General features: G+C 44.9%; 1 protein-coding gene across 1 annotated transcript in view; it reads left to right on the top strand.

Moving 5' to 3' along the window:
- DNTT (DNA nucleotidylexotransferase) overlaps nt 1-27,602 on the top strand; it is a 1,050,501-nt gene that overhangs the window by 334,344 nt on the left and 688,555 nt on the right. Inside the window, exon 6 of the mRNA XM_063962018.1 lies at nt 26,007-26,130. Within this exon, the coding sequence (XP_063818088.1) occupies nt 26,007-26,130 (124 nt within the window). The remainder of the gene's footprint in view (nt 1-26,006; nt 26,131-27,602) is intronic.

The raw sequence follows: 27,602 nt of genomic DNA, 5'->3' as shown, positions 1-27,602 counted from the left end.
GTAGCTACAGCCGTGGACTACCGTACTGCATCTGCTGCTAATATAGACTGGATGATAATGAGATATAAAATATATATATATCACTACTGCAGCCGGACAGGTATATATTATATAATGACGGACCTGCTGGACACTGTCAGCTCAGCACTGCAGACTCCTAAAGTAAGCTACTAGTATCAAGAAGATAGAAAAAAAAAAAACACCACGTGTAGGTGGTATACAATTATGGATGGACGAGCGACTGCCGACACAGAGGTAGCTACAGCCGTGGACTACCGTACTGCGTCTGCTGCTAATATAGACTGGATGATAATGATATAAAATATATATATATATATATATATATATATATATATATATATATCACTACTGCAGCCGGACAGGTATATATTATATAATGACGGACCTGCTGGACACTGTCAGCAGAATGCGTTTATAGAATAAAAAAAAACACCACACGACGAGTGTTTAACTTTTTCAGGCAGACAATCACAATATACTGGTGGTCAGTGGTCACTGGTCAGTCACACTGGCACTGGCAGTGGCACTCTGGCAGCAAAAGTGTGCACTGTTAAAAATATGTACTCCTGCTATAACTGCTCCCCAGTCTCCCCCACAATTAAGCTGTGTGAACAGTGAGCACTCAGCACAGTCAGATATACAGTATTACATAGATGATGCAGCACACTGAGGGCACACTGAGGCTGAGCACAGATATGGTATGTGACTGTGTCACACTGTGTATCGTTTTTTTTCAGGCAGAGAACGGATTAATTAAACTGGTGGTCACTGGTCACACTATCAGCAAGTAGTACTCCTAATATGCTCCCCAACATTAGTAAATCAAGTGTCACTCTCTACTACTCTCTAGTCTACTCTAAACGGAGAGGACGCCAGCCACGTCCTCTCCCTATCAATCTCAATGCACGTGTGAAAATGGCGGCGACGCGCGGCTCCTTATATAGAATCCGAGTCTCGCGATAGAATCCGAGCCTCGCGAGAATCCGACAGCGGGATGATGACGTTCGGGCGCGCTCGGGTTAACCGAGCAAGGCGGGAAGATCCGAGTCTGCCTCGGACCCGTGTAAAAAGCGTGAAGTTCGGGGGGGTTCGGTTTCCGAGAAACCGAACCCGCTCATCACTAGTAAATATGTGATTTAGACCCTAGAACTCAAAATCGATTAAATATCAATAAAAATCAACCCAAATTGACTCTTTTTTTTGTGTAAACTGTTTTTATTAGTTAAAGCAGCAATCAAAAACATTACAGAAACATTTTCAAAAACAAAAGGAGGGCCTACAAAAATATCGCGTAGCATATATTCATCAGTACACTACACATAAAGCGCCCTTAGTAGAAAAATATCTGTCTGCATTTCTGACAACATTAAAGCTTATAAAAGAAGAACATATTAACAAAACAGCATGGATGAATGGGAAAGAGAAAAAAGAGAGAGAAGAGAAGAGGAAGAGAGGATAAGTAAGGGAAAGTTAGGGTGGACAGAGTCAGGTGTGAGAGTCTGCGCAGTAAGGGCAGACCATTTGGGGAGCGGAGGGGCGTCCCCCACCAATCCTGAGTCTTGGTTACATTACAGAGACATCATTGTCGGAATATGAGTATGGGTATGAATAATGATACTGGTATGAATATGGGCCTGTTTACAAACATGAGGGGGGTTATGTCGCAATATAGGACCGATACAGCGATGTGTCCTTAAAGTTGTACCAGGGAAACCAAATAACTATGAAGTTAACTGTTTTCCCAGATGAGAAGGAGACCAGGTCTTCCATGTCCAAAAAGTGATCAATCTTTGTGAACCACATTTTAATCGAGGGTGGAGAGGTGGATCTCCAAAGAATTGGAACCACCGCTTTAGCTGCGTTACAAAGGTGTCTTAACAGGGAATGTTTGTAGGAGTGTGACCCTGCAGGGGTGTGATTAAGGAGCCAGAAACCTGGGTCTTTCGGGATCTCATCTCCCACTATCTGTTCGGTGCATTTAAATACCTCTGCCCAGAATGGAGTTATAAGAGGACGATCCCACCAAATATGTATAAAACTCCATGGGGCGTTTTTGCATCTCCAACACAGATTCGAAAGAGAGGGGAACATTTTATTGAGAACACGAGGGGTCCTATACCACCTATATATAAGTTTATAAAGGGTCTCTAATGTCGAGATGCATAAAGAACTCGCCTGAGCGTTCTTAAACACGGACTCCCAGTTAATCTGAGTAGGTAGCCCCGACAATTCCCTCTCCCAGGAAGCCAGGAAGGTAGGAGGTTGTGGGAAAAAGTTCTCCATAATCAACGTATAGATTTGTGAAATAGTATGCGTGGGTGTACTGGGGGAGGTGCATAGTTTTTCAAACCCGGTGAGGTCCCTAGTTATATCAGAGAAGTTCTTAGAAGATGATATGAAATGGTGGACCTGCAGGAACCTCCAAAACTCAGCACTGTGTAGGTTCCAAGAGGATTGAACATCTGAAAAGGAGCGCACCCTACCCGAGCTCACCAGCTGACCAACTCTAAAGATCCCGGCTTCTGCCCATGGGGCAAAAGCAGTCCCTTGAAAGCCAGGGGCAAATTCGGAGTTATAGAGAAAGGAGGTTAAGGGGGACCATTTGGAGGATATATGACTCTGGGATCTCAGCGTGGCCCATAATTTGAGCGTGGGAGAGACCGTGGGGTGTGATACCTTCGGGAGGGTAGGAAGCCAAGGTGCAATTTCAATATAATGTGGGAGACAGCCCTCCTCTAGGAGGACCCATTGTTTACGGTCTTTGGCACGCGTCCATTCCAGAATCCTATTCAGGTGTACCGCGTGGTAATAGTTAGGGATATGTGGGAGTTGTTGCCCCCCTTGATGTTTTCTCCTGAACAAAATGTCGTGTTTAAACCTAGGTGTATTACTACCCCATACAAATGTACGGATAAGCCTCTGGACATCCCGAAGCCAGAGCAGGGGGATGTGTATCGGAAGGGTCTGGAGAAAGAATAAAATCCTAGGGAGGGCATTTATTTTAACTACGTTGATCCTTCCGAACCAGGACAGTCTTAGTTTCCTCCATTTCAGGAAGTCTAAGCGCAGCCTGGTCAGCAAGGGTTTAAAATTTAGGGAGAACACTTTGGATAAATCGTTGGTCAGTAACACCCCCAAATATTTTAATTTATGATCATGCCAGGTGAAGGGGAAGGCTTGTTTCAGGCTTTCTACTATAGCAGGAGGTGTAGTTAAATTCATGGCAATAGATTTGGAATAATTTATTTTGAAGTTAGAGAGGACTCCAAACTTCTCAAACTCTGCCATTAAGTTTGGCAAAGAGGTGACCTGATTCGTGATTATTGCGAGTAGATCATCGGCATATAATGCCAGTTTGTATTCGGTCCCCCTTACCAACAGGCCCGAAATATTTGGGTTAGCCCTAATACTTCTGGCTAGTGTTTCCCTGCAAAGGACAAAGAGCAATGGGGATAGCGGGCATCCCTGTCGCGTACCGTTGAAAATTGGAAAGGAGTCAGAAAGGGAGCCATTAATCCTAATTTTGGCGGACGGGGAGGTATAGAGGGATAGGATTCTGTGAAGACAGACGCTACCGAGTCCCAGATGCCTCAATATTCCGGTCAAAAAATCCCAGTCCACTCTGTCAAAAGCTTTTTCTGCATCAGTCGACAGTAGGATAGATGGGGATGAGAGCTGGCCGGCATAGTGAATCATGCTGAGCACTTTAGAGGTATTGTCCCTAGCTTCTCGGCCTAAAACAAATCCAGCTTGATCTCCATGTATCAAGCCAGGCAACAATAGTTTAAGGCGGTTTGCAATCAATTTAGCGAAAAGCTTTATATCTATATTTAATAGTGAGATTGGGCGGTAGCTGGAGCAAAGACTGGGGTCTTTACCCTCTTTGGGTAGAACTGCAATATGGGCTTCGAGAGATTGTGGGGAGAAGGGCGATTGATCTGATATGGTGTTAAAGGCTCTTGTGAGTATAAGGATTAATTTCTCCTTAAAAGCTTTGTAATAGGCAATAGTATATCCATCGGGGCCGGGACTCTTGCCATTAGGAGAGGATTCAATAACTCTCTGAACCTCCTCAGTAGAAAACGGGGCATCTAGATCTTCTACTTCCGTTGCGGTTAGTGTGGGGAAATGTAAGGTCCGTAAGTAGTCAGCTATGGCTTTTTGATGGGACGACCTGTCAATTCTACCGGTTGGGCTGGAGAGGTTATACAGAGTGGAGTAATATGTCCTGAAGGCCCTGGCTATGTGGGGTGTCTGGTGTTGGGGTTGGCCATGATTGTTTTTAATTGTATGAATAAAAGTAAGAGCACGTTGTTCTCTAAGTGCTTTGGCCAGTAATTTTCCAGGCTTATTGCCCCATTGATAGTATCTGCTACGGCACTTCCGATAAGAAAACTTGACTCTATCGGAGAGTAACTTATTCAGAGCCGCCCTGGCAGTTTCGAGATCGGCGTAGTGTTGTGGGGTTTGGGATTTTTTATGTAGAAGCTCGAGAGATTGTATCTTAGACAGTAAATCCTCTCGGAGTTTCTCTCTCTGCTTTTTGCGGAAGGATCCTATTTGAACACAAACCCCCCTGATGACACATTTATGAGCTTCCCATACTGAGACTTTGGAAATGTCATCTAAATCGTTGGTACAAATGTAAGAGTCCAAAGCGTTGCCAATTCGGGACTTACAGTCTGCATCTTGCAGGAAAGTGTCGTTAAAACGCCAGGACCATTGGCGATGTGCGTTGGGGGGTAAGCGTATGGTGAGGTTGACTGGGGCATGATCGGTCCATACAATCTGTCCTATAGAGGCATCAGACAGAAGGTGTAAGTGTCAGTGACTCAAAAATAAATAATCAATCCTGGAATATGTCTGGTGCGGGTGTGAAAAATATGTGTAATCTGTATCAGTGGGGTGTGTCAATCTCCATGTGTCGATCAGCTGGTGGTCGAGCAGAGCACGTCTCATTCCCCTATGCTCCCTCTCTGGCTTGCAGGAAATCTTTTTAGAATTGTCCTGGCGAGGATCCAGGGTCCAATTTAGATCACCTCCCATCACTACTACCCCTTCTAAAAGAGGTTCCGCGTCTTCTAGGACTGAGGATATAAAGGAAGGTTGTTTAGCGTTAGGGGCATATATATTCAAAAAAGAGAAATGTTGGCCATATATGTCGCATTTCACCAGCAACCCCCTACCTTCAGCTATTCTGTGGGAGGCAACATTGAGGACAGGCAGGTGGCGGGCAAGCAATATGGCTACGCCTAGTGTCTTACCAGCCGAATTATTGGACAGGAAAACATGCGGGTAATAGTGACATTTTAGAGACGGCACATGTCCTATCTTGAAGTGTGTTTCCTGAATAAAAGCAACGTCTATTTTCTCATCTCTAAGCCATTTAAGAAGTTTAGACCTTTTTTCAGGGACATTCAGCCCTTTGACGTTAAGGGTAGTTACGTGTAAATCACTCACCCCCATTATCAGTCGGATCTAATCGCTTCACATTAGTCTTCTCTTTGGCAGACCCTGGGAAAGGTGAGGGAAGAATAACAGGGGGGGGGGGGGGGGGAGATAGGAAAAAAGGAAAAGCAAGGAAATAGAAAGAAAAAGCTGCGGCGTGGGAATCCCCGCCAAAAAGTACTTTGACATTAAACAGAAGTGGTGTTACTACAAAAACTGCTGCAAAAAGGACAGGAGCGGAATCCTGCCGACTCCCGATCCAAAGAAACAGGGGATGCAGCATAGTGGGGTCTTGCGGGGGGCTCATGACAGCGACCACTCCCAAAATAGAAACTAGTTAAATATACGGTATTACCGAGGTGTGCATTAAGCACATACAAAACATGAAAAATAGAGCATACAAATATATAAGTATATATATTGGTATAAGAGTGCACAGATAATCCTCAAATTATCAAACCGGGTTTCAGGAGACTATAGCATCTGTACACTGTTATCCCTCTACATAAACAAGAACAAAAAAAAACAAAAACAAAAACAGATCTCATTCGTGAGCAACACATTGCACTATTAAGAAAGAGAAAGACTCAATGTATAACATATACAGCAAGCAAATTTACATCCACTCGGGACAAGACTTCTCATTCAAGGAGGCTTCGAAGGACGTGGGCCAGGAGTGGATCCCCGCATCTGCGGGAACGAACTTGCTGCCACGCATCATCTGGAGGGAGTACAACAGGCAAGTCCGGAAGGTGGTGAAAGGCGTCCCAGTCTGGAACCAGAACCGGAGGGATTCCCAGGATCGTGAAGAAAGCCTGTAAGTCCGACGGTCTAGAGAGACTCGCAATTTTGCCGCCATGAGAGACCTGGAGGGAGAATGGAAAGCCCCATCTGTATTTCAGCTCGAGTTTCCTGAGAGAGTCTGTAAGAGGTTTCAAGGCGCGACGTTGTTGTAAGGTCGACCAGGCAAGGTCAGGAAATATCTGAATCTTGTCGCCTTGAAAGTAAATGCTGTCCAGTTGACGGGCCGACCTCATTATTTCCTCTTTTTGGGCGTAATAGTGGAGCCTACAAATCACGTCCCGTGGTCTGTCGGAGGGCAAGCCTCGAGGACGGAGGGCTCTGTGAGCTCTATCGAATATAATGTCCTTGTTCGGATCCAGGTCAGTAAGTTCCCCAAATATCTTAGATAAGGCGTCTACCAGGTCTGTTTGCTGGACGCTCTCAGGCAGGCCCCTGACTCTAATATTATTTCGCCGGCCGCGATTATCCATGTCCTCAATGCGTGATTTCAGGAAGGAGATATCATCCTGTTCGTGAAATAGCACTTCCCGAAATTTGATCAGAGAGTCCAACGCTGACAATTCATGGCGTTCCAGGACATCTACTCGTGTCGCGATTTGAGACATGTCTTGTCGGAGCGCTGTCACTTCCTGAGTAATGGTGGAAAGTAGGCGAGACTCCAAAGCGGAGAAATCTTGTTTCGTAGGAAGTGTCCGTACATGAGACAATATTTCGCTTATCTCCGCAGACAGAGAGAGGGCCTATGGGGGGACCAGAGTCCCAGGAGAGGCCATGCCATCCACAGGATCGTGTAAACTCGGGGAGGTCGGGACAGTAAAAGAAGCAGCGGGGGATGAGGTTGGGGAAGTTAGGAATTGACGTAAGTCTGATGAGCGCCGGTTCACAGGGAGCGGAGTCGCGTCCGGCTTGGTCTTGGCCTTTTTCTTATTCTTTATCCCTCTCACCATGAGATCGGTCTTTAAATAAAGCGGTGTAGGATTACCTTTTCATATATCCTCGGCACTGTTAAGCATGAGGGTCGTCGCCGTGCATAAGCCCCCACGTGGTCTTTAGGGTGGCATCAGGCAGACATGTATGAGGTTAGGGCCCCATTCGTCCACTTGCAGTGGTAATATATCCGATATGGCCCGAAGGGGGTGAATCTGCGTGTCCCCAGGCCACCAAGCAAGGTATCACCGTAGATGTCTAATTTGGTATGTGGATGGCTGGATGGATGGATGGGTGGATGGATGGATGGATTGATTGATGGATGGGTGAAGGGAGCACTATGGTTACTTATATGGTGCACCAAGGCCTGTCTGTCCCAGCCTCATGGGTCCCCCTTCCCCTCCTCACACTTAGGCACCTCAGCGTTTCAGACCAGGTACCGAAGCTCCGTTCAGCGGCCTGGCAGCAGTGAGAGCACAGTACCTTATGAGGCTTCCAATATGGCCGCCGGGCGTCTTCTCGTGCCGTTTCGCTCGCCGGGTTACTGGGTCTCTGCCGGGTGAATATTCATCTGTTGGGGCCGGGGACAGGGAGGCACCGCTATTCGCGGCCGGCGGCCAGCGTCCGCGGAGAGTACGGAGCTCCAGGCGACGTCTGCGGCCCGTGTAGAGGGTCTCGGAGCCGCTTCCGGCCCGAAGCCCAACTCGAGGTCCCGGCTTCTCTCAGCCCCGTAGGCCGCAATCCGCGGGAGCAGTTAAAACTGCTCCCCGACTCCGCGGCACTTCAGGGGTCTCAGCCGGAGGTGCAAGGAGGGCAGCAGTGAGAATAGGGTGGTTTGGGAGGAGCAGAGAGCAGTAGAAAAAAAGGAATTTGGGCTATGGTTTCCAGGAGCTCACACCAGGCACGTCTGTCTCCTCCAGCACCCAGACCACGCCCCCCAAATTGACTTTTAATAAATATACAGTCTAGAGTCTAGAAAAGGTGTCAAAAAATGAAAACCACTAAGGCAGTAGAACAAATTGTGTGTTCAGAAATATCACATATCCCTGAGGAGAGTCTAAGTGTGTCCACGAGTCCTATGTGTGAGCCTGACCTTCCTGATACTGTACCCATAGAGAAGCCTCCTTTCACCATTGCTGTACTCTCTGCAAAAGTGGGGATGAACAGCATAAGTCAACATGCTGACTTAGAAAATGAGGATGTTACCATGGAAGTGCAAGGATGTTGGTGATGAGGATGTTATTTGTGTAAGTTAAGCACCAGTGGAAGCAGTTTTTGTCCATAATAAGATGTCCGTTGTCATGCCTAGGCATAAGACCAAAACTTATTTTGTGTGGAATTATTTTTACCCAAATTCTGAGAACACTTATCTAGCCATTTGTAGAGTTTGTAAAGTCACAGTAAGTAGAGGTAGGGACCTTAACCAACTAGGAACCTACTCCCTGTGGCATCATTTGCAGCAAAATCATGGAACGTTTTAGAGAAATTCAGACATTTGTCCTAAAAAACTAACAGGCAGCCCAGCATCAGCTAGCTCTCTTCTCTCAGCTAGATCTCAGCACCTGCAAGCTCCTATGCCAACACACTCATCATCAATATCCTCACTAGAGGTAGTCCTGCATCCAGGATAATGCTAAGTGACTCCTTCCCTATCCAGGATTCCTCAGAGGAATCCTTTAGTGCTAGGTTTAGTGCTGCTGCTGTTGGGGGTGGATCTTTATCCCAGAAGTTGACCAAGAAGACTACTAGTAGTTTCAAACAAAAATTGACTGTTAAACAATACTTTGCAAGAGGAAGCAAGGACAGCAGATCAATGACGCTGTGACGGCTATGCTGGTTTTAAATCTGTATCTAATATCTGCCATTACTGCAGTGGGTTTTAGACAGCTACAACTGAGTAACTGAGGTCCTGTGACCCGGCTACCACATTTTACCTTGGTTCCATTTTGCTATACAAGCAATTCCTCAGCTGTGCCAGGATGTTAAAAAAACTAATTATTGGCCTATAAAATGCCATTGTACCCACTGTCCACTCAACCACAGATGTGGACATGAGGAACCAGCCAAACTAAAGATTACATGACCGTGACTGCCCAATGAGTGGGCGAATTGCCTTTAGCAGCAGGAAGAGCAGCATCTTCTAACAAACAACGCCAGTTCATTCAGAGGCAGGGTACTCTCTGTATCGCTGGCTTCACTAAGATGTATACTGATGAGAACCTGTTAGAAAAACTAAGGGATGTCATAGCAAAATGGCTTACACTGCTTAGACTCTCCTCAGCATTTGTTATTTCTGATGACACCACAAGTATTGTGAAAGTGTTACAGCTGGGTGAATGCCAACATGTCCCACATTTTGCTCAGACAATCAACCTGGTGGTACAGAGTTTTTTAAGAAATGAGAGGAGCATTACATAGTAATTGAGGTTGAATAGAGGCAAATTGCCCATCGTGTTCAACCCTAATAAGACTTTTGGAAAAGCAGCTTGAGAAATTAAGGAGGAGATTAAACAAAGCGTTTCTGCTAATTATGTCACACTTGTAGATTGCCAGGAGCCAAAGGTTGCCAATATCTTGAAATTGGATCATTACATTTTGGCAACCGTACTTGATCCTAGGTTCATGTCTTTCTTTCCAACTGGCCCCTATCATAAGCGATACAAATAGCTTATTGTGAGCAATTTGTCTGCTCAAGTGGCACATGATACGACAATGTCTCCCACTTAAGTTTCCCTGGCAACTGCTGTTGTCAGGAAAATACTAAATTTTCCCAAGAGACCCAGTGGTGATGCAGAGGCATCAACACAACATTTTGACATTTGGTTAGGTCTAAAAGAATTGCCCAAAATTAGTAACACCTCTACCATAACTGCATCTAATACGGTCACCATCCAAAGAATGGTGGAGGATTATTTAAATAACCACATACAAATAGGTATTTCACAGAGTCCCTTTGAGTACTGGAAGTTGTACAAACTTGCTTGCATTACTTAAGCTGCCCACCCTCCAGTGTGTACTCAGAAAGAGTTTTCAGCACAACTGGGAACCTTGTCAGTAAATTGGCGTAAGAGGTTACGTCCTCAAAATATGGAAAAGATGATGTTCATCAAAATGAACTAGACTTTCCATGTTATAGACCTTTGCTGACAATTACATCAAACTATAGAGACTTCTATAAAGATGGATTCCAGCAAGGATGAATTGATATTGTGTGTAGATGAGTACACACTGATGAGGGTGAGGATGGTAATGATGATGACATCTTGCCACTGCATAGCTGTTAGCTTAGCTGCTTTAAACATATAGGTAGCTTGTTTTATGGGGGCCCAAACAATCCAAGCACTTCAGCCAAAAAAGTGGCAGTCCCTGTCGTTGAAGTGCTTGGTTTGTTAAACTGTGCATGTACTTTTTAATATCCAACATATCCCAAGGACAATTCCATCTTTCACCACTTTTCATTTCTGCCACTGCTGTGTGGCAATGTTTCATAGATGTACTATAAATGGTTGTGTATTTGTGCCGCTGTTCTGTCGCTTACAAGCCAGCCAGCTTGCTTGCCTTTGGCCTAATCTGGATGAAAACAATATTATGAGCTGTGAGGTGGTCAAAATTGACTGGAAAGTAATGTTATATACAGATGGGTCCTCCGTTATCTTGACTGTTTCTGCACCTAGATGGAGGGTTAGTCACGCCTAGGCGATAGTTTAGGTTGCTGAGTTTAATCACGGACAGGCGCGTTGAGGCGCAACTAGATACTCAGCATGCAATACAAACCTCCACCACTGGGTGGCTAATGCTCCATTAATCCAGTACTTTAGATCGAATAGCAGCGGATTGATCTACAAGCTCTGGCAAATGGTCAGTGACGACTGTAATGTTAATAGATGGTGAAAAATGGTCAGACAGAGAGAGTTAAAAAATAAATAAATAGTTTATACATTCACAAATGAAAATGTTAAAACACTCGTGTATGCAGATGCAAGATTGTGTATGCAGACGCAACTAATGTGTGAAAGGAATAATGTAGCTCATTGACTTTAAAGAATGTAAAGTGCACTAAATACCATGCTTTTGAAATACATGTATGAGGGTCCGAGTCCCCTAAGGCATAAACCAACACCAATGGGAAGGAATCGCTCTTTGCAGTACTTTTACACATGAACTTGTGAATCTTCCATGAAGCGTCATGGGCTAGCAATGAAGGCTCCCGCCTCCCATGCTGAGAGTCCCGGGTTCGATTTACAAAGTGCCAACCTTTTTTTTTTCTTTTATGTGTTCCCGTGACATTCACTTTATTATTATTTTTTCTTTGGTATACATTCAATGGAAGGGTGCACACAGGTTTCACATAAATCAGAGTAAATCTGCAGGAGAGAATCATTCCGCTATATACAATACACAGTGGTAATGAGTATAAATTAGTGTATTCTGATGCAAGTAACTGAGCAACACAGTACTGTAGATCATTGGCATTTGTGTATTGTACCTGACCTGAACTCCCTCACTGTCTACTGCATGAAGTGTGCAGGCTCCCAGGGGGGAAGTGCGATGGGGGTAGGGGTAGGGGTAGGTGGTGGAAAATACAGTGCTTTTGAAATACATGTACTGTATGAGCGTTCAAATCCCCTAAGACAGGCATGTCCAAACTGCGGCCCTCCAACTGTTGGGAAACTACATATCCCAGCATGCCCTGACACAGTTTTGCTGTTAGTGAAAGCTAAAGCTGTGTCAGGGCATGCTGGGGTGTGTAGTTTCTCAACAGCTGGAGGGCCACAGTTTGGACATGCCTGCCCTAAGACATAAACCAACACCAATGGGAAGGAAGTGCCAACTTTTTTTTATGTGTTCCTGTGACATTCACGTTATTATTATTTTTTCTTTGTTATACATTCAATGGAAGGGTGCACACAGGTTTCACATAAATCAGAGTAAATCTGCAGGAGCGACTCATTCCGCTATATACAATACACAGTTGTAATGAGTATAAATTAGTGTATTCTGACGCAACTCACTGAGCAACACAGTACTGTAGATCATCGTCGTTTGTGTATTGTACCTGAACTGAACTCCCTCCCTGTCTACTGCATGACCTGTGCAGGCACCCAGGGGGGCAGGGCGATGGGGGTAGGGGGAGGCAGTGGAAAATACTGTGCTTTTGAAATACATGTACTGTGTGAGCATCCGAATCCCCTAAGGCATAAACCAACACCAATGGGAAGGAATCGCTCTTTGCAGTACTTTTACACATGAACTTGTGAATCTCCCATGAAGCATCGTGGGCTAGCGATGAAGGCTCCCACCTGCCACGCTGAGAGTCCTGGGTTTGAGTCCCAAAGTGCAACCTTTTTTTTTTGTGTTCCCATGACATTTACTTTTTTTATTATTATTGTTTTTGTAATACATTCAATGAAAGGATGCACACAGGTTTCACATAAATCAGAGTAAATCTGAAGGAGCGACTCATTCCGCTATATACAATGCACAATACAATACACAGCGGTAATGAACACCCATAGACATAAAGTACCAGTAAATATAAATTAGTGTATTCTGACGCAACTAACTGTTCAAGCAATTGTGACACTCCCTCAGCATTGGCCCACAGTCTGCAAAACCTATGCCGTTGCTCATTCCATAGCTGACTGCTGCCACAAGGTGGGGATTCACGTACCTCGGACATTTTGTCACTTTGCGATGCGATCGAGTCTGGTGTATCGTTATGTACATAGACCTCGCTTATCCCTATCGCCCCTGTGTACTGATTTTTAGCTAGGGGATTGTGACGCTCCTTCAGCATTGGACCATAGCCTGCAAAACCTTTGCCGTCGCTCGCTCCATAGCTGAGTGCTGCCACAAGGCGGGGATTCACGTGCCTCGGACATTTTGTCACTTTGCAATGCGATCGAGTCCGGTGTATCGTTAGGTGTATAGACCTCGCTTATCCCTATCGCCTCTGTGTACTGTATTTTAGCTAGGGGATTGTGACGCATCTTCAGCATTGGACCATAGCCTGCAAAACCTATGCCATCGCTCGCTCCATAGCTGAGTGCTGCCCCAAGGCAGGGGTTCACGTACCTCGGACATTTTGTCAGTTTGCGATGTGATCGAGTCCGGTGTATCGTTATGTGCATAGACCTTGCTTATCCTTATCGCCCCTGTGTACTGTATTTTAGCAAGGGGATTGTGACGCTTCTTCAGCATCGGCCCATAGCCTGCAAAACCTGTGCTGTTACTTGCTCCGTAGCCGATTGCCTCCATGGGGCAAGGAGTCACAGGCGGTAACCATTTTAATTGAGTCTGCCTTGCTACAGAATTGTACAGTATGTGTACCGTACGGTGCATAGAACTTTAACAGTAGAAACGCTCCTGCAGCTTTGCCCTGCTTGTAAAACTTGTATGCACACTTGTATTGAATGTGAAAGTATACTACAGTACGATAGATATAAAAATAAAAATAATAATAAAGTGTCTGGAAGAAACTAACATGCACTCGTACTTTAGGAATCGAACCTGGGACTCTAAGCATAGGAAGCGGAACACTTCACCACTCGGACACTTCGCCACCGACAGATGAATAAGTCCATTGGTTTTGATTACGCCGTAATGGCTACGGGATTAGGACGCTAACATACAATATCCCTAACATCAATAGGCAACAATGTGCATCTGTGTACACTACTGGTTTTATGTTGATTTATCGGACTTGGACCCTCACATATTCCTAAAGTACTGTAAATGGACCATACTGTGGCTTTAACACGTTTGTTTGCATCTGTATATGCTGTACTATTTGCGTCTGTACTGTTATACTGTTATATACTGTATGAAATAATGTAGCGTAATGAGACGCACTAGTAAAATAGTTCTTACTATGTATTTCAGTATTGTATTTTACGGGAGACCACACGCATGCGCAGTGGTGATTGTAAAAGGCGACATCTGGTGGATGATCGCAGGTATTACACTTAAAGGTAACGACAAACGCTCTGTGCGCCTCCCTGCGACTAGGCAAACCTCTCTGCGACTAGGCGCGCCTACCTGTACCCCGGTACGCTGCGTATGCCCGATCGCGACTAACGCCTCAGCCAGCCAAGATAACAGAGGACCCATCTGTAGGTTAATAATACTGTAGGAACAAACAAAGGCCCAAATTACAGTATGTGATTTTAGCAGTTTTTAACAATTTAAAAAAAAAAGTACAGATGCAAAGCCTTAACACCTGAGGGTGGTTTTGGCAAAACCAAATCAAATCCAAAACAGTTAATGCAGGCCCAAAACCAAAACACCGGAGTCAGCACGCATCTCTAAATATAATCGTGGAAAATAAATAACTTCAAACTATATACTATACAGAAATTCCAGTGGTATTAGAGAGAGATCCATCCCCTTAAAACAGTGAGACCTACTATAACAGAGCTATATATCAGTTACACAGACACGCAAACCCACATGGACTGGGGAATTTATCAATGTAAAGGGAGGCTGCTGAGCAGGGTCCCGTTGACAGAGATGCTGCTGGCGACTTCACACTTCTCAGGACACGACTTCTCCGAATCCCGGCCACTGGACCCTGCATATATTTCACCAGACCTTCTCTGTGAGCAAGATCTGCTGATGGCAAGCTGGCAGGATCTCCCGACTCCTGAACCAGCTCCACATCTCTCCTGCCACTCAGGCCATGAACAGCTTTAATGACTTAATGAGTAATGTAGGACAAAGATACAGAAAGGCTTTGCTAGTTGCAAGTTTTAGTTTAATTAGTCGGATTCAGTATGATATCCCAATAGACGGGATGTCAGTGGTGAGAATCTCGACAGTGGCATCCCGACCATCAGAATCCCGACAGCCCCTCAAAAAGTACCAAAACCCTCCCCTGCCCCCTACCCTAACACTCCCTTGTGGGTGCCTAACCCTAACACTCCCCTGTGGTGCCTAACCCTAACCCTCCCTTCCCCACTGCCTAAATCTAACCCTCCCCACTTGGTGCCTAACCCTAACCTCCCCTCCCCGGTACATAACCCTAACCTTCCTATCCCTGCACCTTAACCTTAACTCCTGTTCTAATGCCTAAACCTAACCTCCCCTCATAGCGGCAGGACGTGAGCGCATCCCGCTGGAAGAACGTTCGGGATTCCAGGCATCTGTATTTTGATGCTGGGATCCCGACCTCCGTCTGGATTTTGACGCCGGTCTTATGATGTTGTTTGGGATTTCGATGTCGGTATTCTGATCACCAGGATCCCATCTAAACTGCATCCCTATTAGTCAAATGGCAGATCCAGAGGCATAACTCATAACTAGATACATACCAATATTTGGGGAGGAGGTCTTTTCTATATACTGTGAAGCCTTATTTGGATTTTCAGTTCCATTGTTTATTTTATTGTTTATTATTATTTTTTGGTTGATTTTATATTTATTGAATTATTAGTATTTCTATTTTTATTTTTTTTCTATAATTTTTATTTTCATTTTTATTTGTTTGCACTTTCATTCCCTTGTTGACGCTATACATTACACTAATACACCAGCATTTTTTGTATTTTTTACCATTGTACTTTATTTTAGACTTTCATTGGAAAGGTTATTAAAAGCTGCATTTTATTTATTGAGAGCACTTGAAATTATTGTTTGAATTGCTTGATGATCAAGATGGCTAAAATGCAGGGAAATGAGCTGGTGAGTGTCTGCTGATATTGGGCACAGTGTTGGCCTACTCCCACTCCTGTGAGTAACATACCCCCTGCCAGGTAGAGGGCAGCACTAGCTAGTAAGAAGAGTTAGTGCAGTGTAGTGGGTTTTAAAAATGTTTTAGTTCTCTCTGCCCACTTTAGTTCTTTCTGCCCAGGGGCGGAATAGAATGGAAAACTAGCCCGGGAAATATCTGGAATCAACCCTAATGAAGATGGGGTCTGCTGATGGGGTGCGGTCTGTCAAGGGGGGCAGTATCCCTCCTCATAGGGCCTGATTCCGAGTTGGCCCCAGGGTCATTATTCCTTGCATCTTTTGCAGCAGTTGTGTCTGCTACAGTACTTTATTTTAATGCTGCTGAAAAGCTCTTACCTGGTGTACATCTGTGCGTCCGAATGTGCAAGGACAGAGAGATGCCCACTGTCACTGTTTACAGATGCTGCAATCATGCTTTGTGCGTCTTTAGGGGCCACGAGTAGTTGCACCATTGAACTTCCACCAGGCCTTGGGTATGTGCAGCTCATAGACTAAGTATGGCCTTCAATGTAAGCAATTCAGCATCTCTGTATGCATCCACTTTCAGCATCATGCCCATGTCACTCTATTGTTACTCTGATGACACGCCCGTACTATGCTACATCTGCATTTGATTAGCCTACCCCCTGTAACCACAATGCAAAAATATAAAATGTATGTCTTCATAGTGCAAATCAATCCTATTTTTTTTACAATAGGCTTAATGAGGGTAAATCGATAATGCATAAAAAACTATTTATTGTAGATAATATGAACATATAATCAAAAAATGCAGTGCCTGTATATGCATGCAATAAATTGTCATTTATAAAACTTGCAAGAGACACACACACACACACACACACACACACACACACACACACACACACACACCAACCAACCAACCAGCAAGACTGGTCCAAGTGTATGAAGCACATTAAGGTGATCCTCGGAACTTGTAAAGAGGGTGGGATGTTGTGGGGTAAGGGAACATGAGTAGGGAGGGGAGTTATTGCTGCTGCCAGTGTTACAGCCAGGAGGAGGAGGTTGGGAGTAAGAACTGCTTTACTGCTGTCAGAACGATTGCGGTAGCTGACCCGATGGAGGGGTGAGTGCTGGCCATGCAGAGCCATTTCTAGCAGTGGATATGACAAACAATCACACGGGGCACCTGCTGCAACATCTGCCGGCTGCTATTACCACTCCGCCTCCTCCCACCTATACCACTCTGCTTGGGGGGCAGAGTTTCGTGAAATTATGCCGTTGCGTTGTGACATCACTTGATGAGTGCTCTGAGTGGGTTGGAGGAGGGGCCAGCCAGTAATAGCAGGGACTGGAGGGGCCGCTGACACCAATGAGCAGTCGCTAGTGGCTCCTCCGGTACCTGGAGGATGAAACCCAGTGCATGAAACCCCCGGCAACGTGCATTAAACACCCCTGGCAGTGGCAATGAGCATGACACACAGAGCATGAAACCCCTGGCAACGAGCATTAAGCGCCCCTGGCAGGGGCAACGAGCATGACACACAGAGCATGAAACCCCTGGCAACGAGCATTAAGCGCCCCTGGCAGGGGCAACGAGCATGACACACAGAACATGAAACCCCTGGAAATGAGCAAAACCCCTGACAATGAGCATGACACCCAGCACATGAACTTCCAGCCAATTAGCATTACATTCATGGCAATGAGCATGACACCCCTAGCATTAAACCCAATGGTAACGAGCAACACCACTGGCAATGATCATGACATCCAGTGCATAAAACCCCCAGTAACGAGCATTACACCCCGGCAATGAGTATTACACACCTGTCAATGAGCATATAACCCAGAGCATGAAACCCTTGGCAACGAACTAGTAATTTAAAGGTAATTAGAAGCTTCACTGTAGGGCATAATGTATCACAGGCATTGCGATGTGTGGCATTAAATGGTGCAGGGGCATAATATGGTGCAAGGGGCATTACTGCGTGGGACTTAAAATGGTGGAATTTTTTTCTTTCCTGTGGTCGCTGAGTCCAAAACTGGGGTGTAAGGTAGTATTTTCGTGCGAAGCCACTTCCATGTTAGAGAGACCACGTCCATTTTATCAAGGACACAGCCCCCCGCCAGGAGTGAATAATTTTTTTTTATGTATATGTTTGTGCATTTTTTTACTGATCGCACTGGGAGCCAAATTGTCTTGGCTAGTCTTATAATTTACCTACAACTTTCTGCAACAAACTGTTTTGGTGTTATTAGTTGATCAGAAAAACACAATTGCTATCTATCTATCTATCTATCTATCTATCTACCTACCTACCTATCTATCTATCTATCTATCTATCTATCTATTTATCTATCTATCTATCTATCTATCTATCTATAATGCCTACATGAACCATCGGGGTTCATATATGTGTGTGTAAATCTGGCACTGATATTAGCCTGTGCTTACCCAGCTATTGACCTTACCACACGTCTCTGCCACCCTCCCATCCCAAACTTTCCATATGGCAAGCTCTTGTTTCCTCTGAACCAAGCTCTGGTCCTTCTAAATTGGACATCAAGCTTCAAGTTCCTGTACCTTCTCAATGAAGTACTGCATCAGTTGGCACTCCCTTGTGGTGTCACATATAGATTCAATATCCCACCATCATATAGCTATATATGAGGGGATGAGCGTGTTAATAAATAAGGTGAGTCTCCACCACCAGCTAATTCTCTAATTATAAGGTAGTACTTTTAAACCAGTTAGATCTACAACACCTTTCTGTCATCTTACAAAAAAAAGGCAGTGTGAGAAATACATGCAGACCTGGCAAATTATAACTTCAATGTTTCTGAAGTCATTTTACCAACTTTGGATTAAACAAACCTCAGTCTACTGTGCTAAATTTAATATTGTTATGGTGTATCTGACTACAGGCCTGGCGCTACCCGATCAGCAAGGGTATGCAAAGCAGGGAGGGGATGGCCTGGAGATGCGCTCTCCCTGCTCTGCTACCCTGCTGCTCTCTGCGGTGATGTACGGTGCTGCCGGCCACTGCTGCACCTGTCAAACTCTATGCGCCGGCAACGTCAGCTAGGAAGCGTAGCTCTCCTCTCCAGTCTTTACCCCTCCCTCCCCGCTCCTCCAAGCTGCACCTGTGAATTGCCGCAGCCATGTTGGAGGGGAGCCAGACAGCCACCATACAGTAGGTCCCAGCAATTGCTGGAGCCCCAGCAGTCGTTGCTAGCTTGCAATGGCAGTTAACTCCAGTCAGCTGGTACACACAGCATAGGACCCTGCACAGCTAGCAAACACACTGCAGTGGTGGCTGGCCAGGTCAGTGGCTAATGGAATGAGGGGAACAATAATAGGGTGCTGTCCAAAAAGGATTTAGAGGGGGAAGGGGGGGATGTGCATTGTCACCATGTGTACCATTTGACCTCACATATATGTCCATCTATCACCCTGTTATATTACCTCTGTCACACCACATATTTCCCCTCTGTCACCTTGCATATGTCCTTCTGTCACCCCGCATATTTGTCTCTCTGTCACCCCACATATTTGTCCCTCTGTCACTCCATGTATATGTCCCTCTGTCACCGTGCATATGTCCACCTGTCACCCCATGTATGTGTGCCACTGTCACCTTGTGTATGCCTCTCTGTCACCCTGTGTATGTCACCCTGTGTATGCCTCTATATCTGAGTATGTCCCTCTGCCACATCCCTTGTTGTGAGATCATACCTCTTTTCTGGTACCAAGTATTATTAACCTCCCCCTTTCCCCTATCATGGTGCCCGCTCTGTCATTTTTTCTGGACCTGCCTCTGCTGTATGGTTGGCATAATGTCTAATCAGCATTACTGTGGGCATTATGTGTACAAGTGGCACTACTACTGAGGTCATTGTGTATAAGGGACACTACTACTGTGGGCATTGTGTGTATATGGGGCACTACTATTGTGGGCATGGTATAAGGGGCACTACTACTGGTATTATGTGTATATGGGGCACTGCTACTGAGGGTATTGTGTGTATATGGGGCAATAATATTGTGTTCATTGTATAGGGGGCACTACTACTCTGGGTATTATGTGTATATGGGGCACTGCTACTGAGGTCATTGTGTATAAGGGGCACTACTATTGTGGGCATTGTGTCTATATGGGGCACTACTACTGTGGGCATTGTATATAAGGGGCACTACTACTCTGTGCATTATGTGTATATGGGGCACTGCTACTGTGGGCATTGTGTATAAGGGGCACTACTATGTGGCGCTATGTACATAAGGGCCACTATGTGTGGTATAATGTGAAAAGGAGTCCTATTGTGTTGCGTAACATGAATAAGGGGAACTTCTATGTGGTGTAATATGGATCAGTGTACTGTAAATAAGATTGTGCTACTTTGTGATGTAATTTAAAATGGGGTTACTACTGTATGGCCATGCACCATCCTTGTGAGACCACACACTCTTTTTTGTGGCGCACCTTGTACCTTTCTAAAGTATGGGCAGGAAGGAGAGTATAAATGTATAGTTTGAAGAGGGGCGCTGTACACCCTAGCACCAGCCCCGTCTGACTATATGGTTTATTGGAAAAGCTCACAGTTTAAACACATGAAACATACATACTGTATCTATATTAAAATAACATGTAGTCCACTGTGCAGGTCCCTGAGATACACCCTATTCATAGTGTTACACCCCCTACTCCTAACGCCGAGCCATGGCTGTAATCTCCAGGGTAAAATAATAAACACACACACACACACACACACACACACACACACACACACACACACACACACACACACAGCACAACAGATATCAGACATTAGGACCTGTGGGAAGGTCCTGCATGTTGGCTTTTCATCATGGCCAGTGACAGCTGCCCTGTGTCACTATGAGGGCTATTTAATATTTGCAGTAAATTCTCAGATAACACCCATTTTCGGGGGATATCAGAAAATATTTAGTGTCCTCCCAATGTATGAAGGAGGGTTCATGGCAGATATCTCCATTCCCGACAGCAGCTGCAGCCCCCATAGGTTACTTTGAGGGATGTGATGCTAGCAAATTTTACTTGCTCCAGAATGCGAGACATTCCTGAGCTTGGCCCACACAGTTAATGTGGCACCCCGGAAAATGGTGTGTGTCCCTTTTAAAGTTATACTTACAGGTCCATAGCAGAAAGAGCAAGTGCTGGCATAGGAGTTAAGTGTGGACCCTGGTCTGATCACATGGTCTGGAAACTGATGGCTGATTGGACAAGGCAGTCCAGGAGCAGAGGAGCCTTGTGGGAAGAAGGAGGAATCTGCAGGGACGTCTGGAGGTGCTGAACGCATGCTGAGAGAGGAGCAGAGCAGGAGCTGAGAACGGATGCCAACTGCAGGGTCACGCTGGCTAGTAAGAGCAGCACTGCAGAGTAGAAGCAGCGGGGTGCTACCAGGAAGCCAAAAGCCAGGTGAGCGAGTGCGAGATGTCGCAGCCAGAAACCGGCATAGTGAAAGGCATGGACGCCGCAACCATCATGTAACAGTGAGGAGCAGTTGAAACTGGTCCTGCAAGTGAATACCTCCACCCTAGAGTTTTGAATGAGTACATTGAGATTGATTGTGACCTAAGCCATGGGCAGACCAGACACTCAGCCAAAGTATCCAAATGGTCACATGCTATGCAGTGTAAAGGGCACAGACAGCATAGCGCCATATCCGCAAGTCAATTCCTGCCAAGGGGTTAGTAAAGACAACCGTCACCCTGCTTTAACACTGTTGGGACATTAGAGACTGAGCTATTTGTGCAGAGTACAAGTTAGATACTTAATTTGGAAAAGGCTGAATTATTGGTGCAAGTGAAAGTAAGACCCTTTAACTGATAGAGACTGAGTTTATTTAACCAAGAAACCCTCATTGCCAACTGAGTTATATTTGTCAGGAGACACTACCTTCCCTTTGCTAGCTACATCGTCTTTGAATAGAACTGAGACACTGTGGGGGAATATCTGGCACTGGGGGCATATGTGGCACTGGGGGCATATGTGGCACTGGGAGCACAGCCCTAGCAACTAGCATTACCCCCTGGTAACAAGCACAACACCCAGCTCTTGAAATCCCTGGCAACAAGCATTACCCCATAGCAACGAGTATGATACCCAGTGCATGAAACCCCTGGCAATGAATATTACCCCCTGGCAACAAGCTTGAACCCAGCACATGATTCCTCTGGCAACAAGCATAACACCTAGTGCATGAAACCCCTGGCAACGAGCATGACACCCTGAGCATGAAAACCCCTGGTACCGTGCATGGAACCAAGAGCATGAAACCCCTGGCAACGAGCAGGTAATTTAAAAGTAATTAGAAGTCTTACTGTAGGGCTTAATGTGTAATGGGCATTGCGGTGTGTGGCATAATGTATCACGGACATTGCGGTGTGTCATAATGTGTCACAGGCATTATGGTGTGTAGTATACTATATCACGAGCATTGTGGTACGTGGTATAACGTCTCAGGGGCATTGCAGTGTGTGGCATAATGTATAATGGGCATTGCGGTGTGTGGCATAAAGTATAACGGACATTGCGGTATGTGTTGCATGCATTACGGTGTGTGGTATACTATATGATGGGCATTGTGGTATGTGGTATAATGTCTCAGGAGCATTGCAGTGTGTGGCATAATGTATAATGGGCATTGCGGTGTGTGGCATAAGGTATAACGGGCATTGCGGTATGTGTTGCAGGCATTGCGGTGTGGTATAGTATATCATGGGCATTGTGGTATGTGGTTTAATGTCTCAGGGGTATTGCAGTGTGTGGCATATTGTGTAATGGGCATTATCGTGTGTGGCATAATGTCTAAGGGCCATTGCAGTATGTGGCATAATGTATACTGGACATTACTATAAGGAGGAAAAAGGACAAATAATATAAGGGGCATGAATCAGGATTATTTATTCCTGTGGTGGCCAACGTCTGGGCGTGCAGGTTGCAAAACTGGGGTATAAGGTAGTCTTTTCCTGCAATACCACACCCCTTTATGCAAAACCACACCCATTTCAGCAAGACCACACCCCCTTTTTTGCGGCACACGCAGATTAATCACTTTGCTAGTGGCAATTATGGGGGCGGGGGGGGAGAGAATGTTTTGGCTTGAGGGAGAAAAATTTCTAGTTACGACACTGATGAAGGTGCCCTTGATTTGGATCATTTTGTATTTAAAATATAGCCTCATCATTCTGTCATAATTTTAATAAGTATTTACATTTACATTGCCATCATTACTCAGATCATTATGTTTTGTTCTGAGGAAAAGTACTGTGATCAACCATCTACAATTTGTAGTTTTGTAGAAGTATTATTTTTGCGGTACACAGACATAGGAAAGGTGTGTGTTACTATTCCCAGTAGATTAATTAGCTGTTTGTTTACAGTTTTTTTTCATAATGTACTTGCGACTTTAAATTTAAAGGCATGTGGATGTTGCTTCTAGGTGCAGCATGCTTCTTGGTGAGTGGCACAAGTATATATCCTCATACCTCCAGTTTGTTGGAAATTAGGAAATGATGTGCATGCAAATGCAGAGTTATATAGACACACACTTGCGGATGACTCAAACTATGAACAGCCCAGTTGCTTAACCGATGCCGTTGGTTTATTGATAGATAGCAGGTACAGTCGTACTTAATGTATATTTACTGTGGAGATGGAGCATACCTTGAGCAGAGCGGGGTTTCATACAGCTCACCTGCTGGTGAGTGTAATCTCCAAACAGGTAGTGGTGCGGGATGCTGGAACACGTTGTGGATTACAGATAATACAGATAATTGCAGGCAGAGTCGTCCAAATCAATATGATGCCCTAGGTAAGATTTTGGCTGGTGCCCCCTAGCACCGCTGCTAGTTCCGCCTCTGACCCTGCACCCCTTTCCCATCACCATCACCCCTCAGTCATATCAGTCCTCATTTTGGTGCTCCTACCACCTATATTTTAAATAGGAGCAGTGCGCACATTTGGTCTGCAGCCCAAAAAGGGGCATATTCTTTTGGGAAGGGGCATGGCCACACAATAGTACCCCCAATTCAAATTATGTAACAAAGTAGTGCAACTTTATTCATATTATATCATGCAATAGTGTCCCTTCTTCACGTTACATCACACAGTAGTACCACTTTATCTTATATACGTTACTCCTCACAGTAGTGCTCCTTATTCACATTACATCACACTGAATTGATCCTTATTCACATTACACCACACCATATTGTTCTTTATTCACGAGTCCACACAGTAGTGCCTTTTCTATACATTACACCACACAGTAGAGCACCTCATACACATAATGCCACACATTAGTAATGCCTTTATACACATAATACCACACAGTAATGCCCCTTACACATATGACACACATTATTAATGTCCTTATAAACATAATGCACCTTACACATTATGCCAACCTTTATTAATGCCGTTATACAGATAATGACACACATAATGCCCCTTACACATATGTCGCACGTTATTAATGCATTTTTACACATGACACACATAATGCCCCTTACACATATGCCGAACACTATTGCACAATGAACCTACCCACACACAGAACTCACATGGCCACTAACACTGTGACCTCTGTCTCTGCTTGGATACAGGTGTGTCCTCATACATTTTGCCTCAGTATGCCATGCAGCTCCCATCCAGCTCTGCTAATGTTTTTTTTGCAGAAAATGCGTCTTATTTTCATTGCTATGTGACTAAGACACACAAGCAGCTTCTGCTGATTAAAATGATGATTAGCATGCCTATATTCTGTGTGTGACTGTGGCTGTATCTACATATGAAATGCTACATTACAATGATTTCCAGGAATACACTGTAACATAGCATTTCATATGCTGATACAGCCGCAGTAACACGCACAAAATAGGCATGCCGCATATCATTTTAATCAGCAGAGTCTGCTTGTGCCCCTAGGCATTCCAAATGCCCAAGACATTTGCATAGTTTGCCTATGCCTCTGATCGCAGGTCCTTCTGGAGTCAAGCGGGAGACTTCTGTCTCCAACAGAGTCACACTACACAGTCACAAAATGGCCCCTGCACACGCTCAGTAGAGCTCACTGTGGCCATCTTGGGATAGGGCATGAAGTCTCCATGGAAAACAGGAAGACTGGTGTCTGCACAGTCAACACAGTAACCTCCATGACTTATGACCCACAGTTTCGTAAATGTTCTGTCCACATTAGGATGTGCCTTTAGTATGTCCACAAAACACAGGGGTAAGGCTGAGAGTCACAAGGCGTGGCCTCACATTGCTCCCCTGTCACTCTGGGGCCATGTCCAGCACTCCTTGAGTGCTTGGCTACCTCCAGCCCCTCCCTGCAGTGTTTCGCTGCCGAAGCAGCCTATTTTTGAACTAAGGAAGAGATTTCTCAAACCTTCTAAAGAGTAGCTGCCTTTCCCATAGCAATCATTCAGCTTCTCACTATCATTTGTCTAGTACATTATAATATGATAGCTAGAATATGATTGGTTGCTAAAGGCAACACCTCCTCTTGTCTTCTTTAGAAGGTTTGGGACTTTCCCCCACTACCCCTCCAATGTGTTTTACCTCTTGGAACTCCATCTCCTAAACTCTCCTAGATATCAGCTGTAGACAGACAAAATTCCAAGAAAAACAATAAAGTGCAAAGTTTCTTTCAGTTTACTAGTATGACAGCTAAGATATATCTGAATTCTAAATGGCAAATATTGAGTCAATTACTACGGTCAAAGACTCATACATTATGATTAATGAAAAGATTATAGCATTTGCCAATTACAGGCATCAAATATTTAACCGGATCTAGCAGCCTTGGATAAATGCTCAATCAATGCCTTGCTGATAAACTACAGCTTATTCTCAAATCTACAATATTGTAAAAGTTTATGTATTGATGAATGGATATTACCTCATAGTCTCCTCAGATTGCTATGCTCCCCTTCCCCCGCTCTCTTCTCACTTCCTCCCTTATCACTTGTCAGAGTTTATGTTTGCACTTGAAAACATCTAAACTTAAAGCTGAAATAAACCTTTATAATTTCTTTTCATTATTTAGTAGTTTTGTTTTTGCAACAGATTTTTACATCTATCTTTGGAGTGGGCTTGATGACTGCAGAAAAGTGGTACAGAATGGGTCTTCGCACTTTGGAAGATATAAAGAATGCCAAGGATCTGAAGCTGACAAGCATGCAGAAGCATGGTAATCCATCTGTAGTGATATTTGCATAGATTTATTCTTTGTGTTTTAGTAATAGAATTTTCTAAAGTAAAAGAGATCTTGTATAGTGTCACCCTGCCCTGTACAAAATGTGTTCCTTTATACAGTATATTATAGTTATTATAGTGATTCCAAAACACAATGTGAATAGGCAGGGGCGTTTTAACAGGAGGGGGCCCATGTGCAGACTCTGGGTGGGCCCCCTACTCTCCATGGTTCAATAGTCTCTGGCATTGTGCTGGAGTCTACTGCACATGCACAGGTCTCCGGAAACATGATGCCCGGAGACTAATTTCACTACTGCGCATGCGTGGCGGGCCAGTTTGGCAGTGATTATTGCCGCGGCTGCCTGATGCGAATATTAAAACATGGGTGCAATGTGGGCCCCTCTGAGCCCAGGGACCTGTGGTGGTCATTCCGAGTTGTTTGCTAGCTAGCTGCTTTTAGCAGCATTGCACACGCTAGGCCGCCGCCCTCTGGGAGTGTATCTTAGTTTAGCAGAATAGCGAACGCAAGATTAGCAGAACTGCTACTAAATAATTCCTTGCAGTTTCTGAGTAGCTCCAGACCTACTCCTATCTTGCGATGACTGCAGTCTGTTTAGTTCCTGGTTTGACGACACAAACACACCCTGCATTCGGCCAGCCACTCCCCCGTTTCTCCAGCCACTCCTGCATTTTTTCCTGGCACGCCTGCGTTTTTTAGCACACTCCCTGAAAACGCCAAGTTGCCGCCCAGAAACACCCACTTACTGTCAATCACACTACGATCACTCGAGCGTTGAAAAAACGTCGCTCGAGCTTGTGTAAATCTCCAAAGTTTTGTGTTAAATTACTAAGCGCATGCGTGCTGCGTACCATGCACATGCGCATTTTCCACCTAATCGCTCCGTTGCAAAAAACGGCAACGAGCGAACAACTCGGAATGACCACCTATGTGCAATGCATACATTGCACAAACTATAGAAACGCCAGTGTGAATAGGGCATGCTAATGGCATCTGCATTTTAAATCACTTTGGTGGATTTCAGCATGCTGTGCGGCGTCAAAGGAAGAAACTGGTGACTATGCATGCTCCGGATCAGGCATTCACCCGGACGGAGATGGTTAGTGTGGCATTGCCATGGATTACGTCGATTCTTTAAAGTCATGTCAGGGGCAAATGCAGGATTTAATTAGGGGGGTTTCCGTGGGTGTGTATCTGTGTATATGTATATATATATATATATATATATATATATCTATATCTCTGGGATGCAGTTAAAATGCCGGCTGTTGGGATCCCGGTGTTCGAGAGACTGACATGCTAGAATCCCGACAGCCGGGGTGAATTTCCGACGAATGGAATCCCGATATCCACAGGTTATTCCCACTCAGTTAGTTGCTCCAGGCCACCAACCGAGTGGGAATATAACCTGTGGCAAGCGAGCAAGCGACCGGGCCCACAGCGAGCCC

Source organism: Pseudophryne corroboree, chromosome 3 (assembly GCF_028390025.1).
Source record: "Pseudophryne corroboree isolate aPseCor3 chromosome 3, aPseCor3.hap2, whole genome shotgun sequence".
Classification (NCBI taxonomy): Eukaryota; Metazoa; Chordata; class Amphibia; order Anura; family Myobatrachidae; genus Pseudophryne; species Pseudophryne corroboree.
The sequence above is the reverse complement of the archived record's forward strand: the minus strand, read 5'-3'. Positions and strand labels throughout refer to the sequence as shown.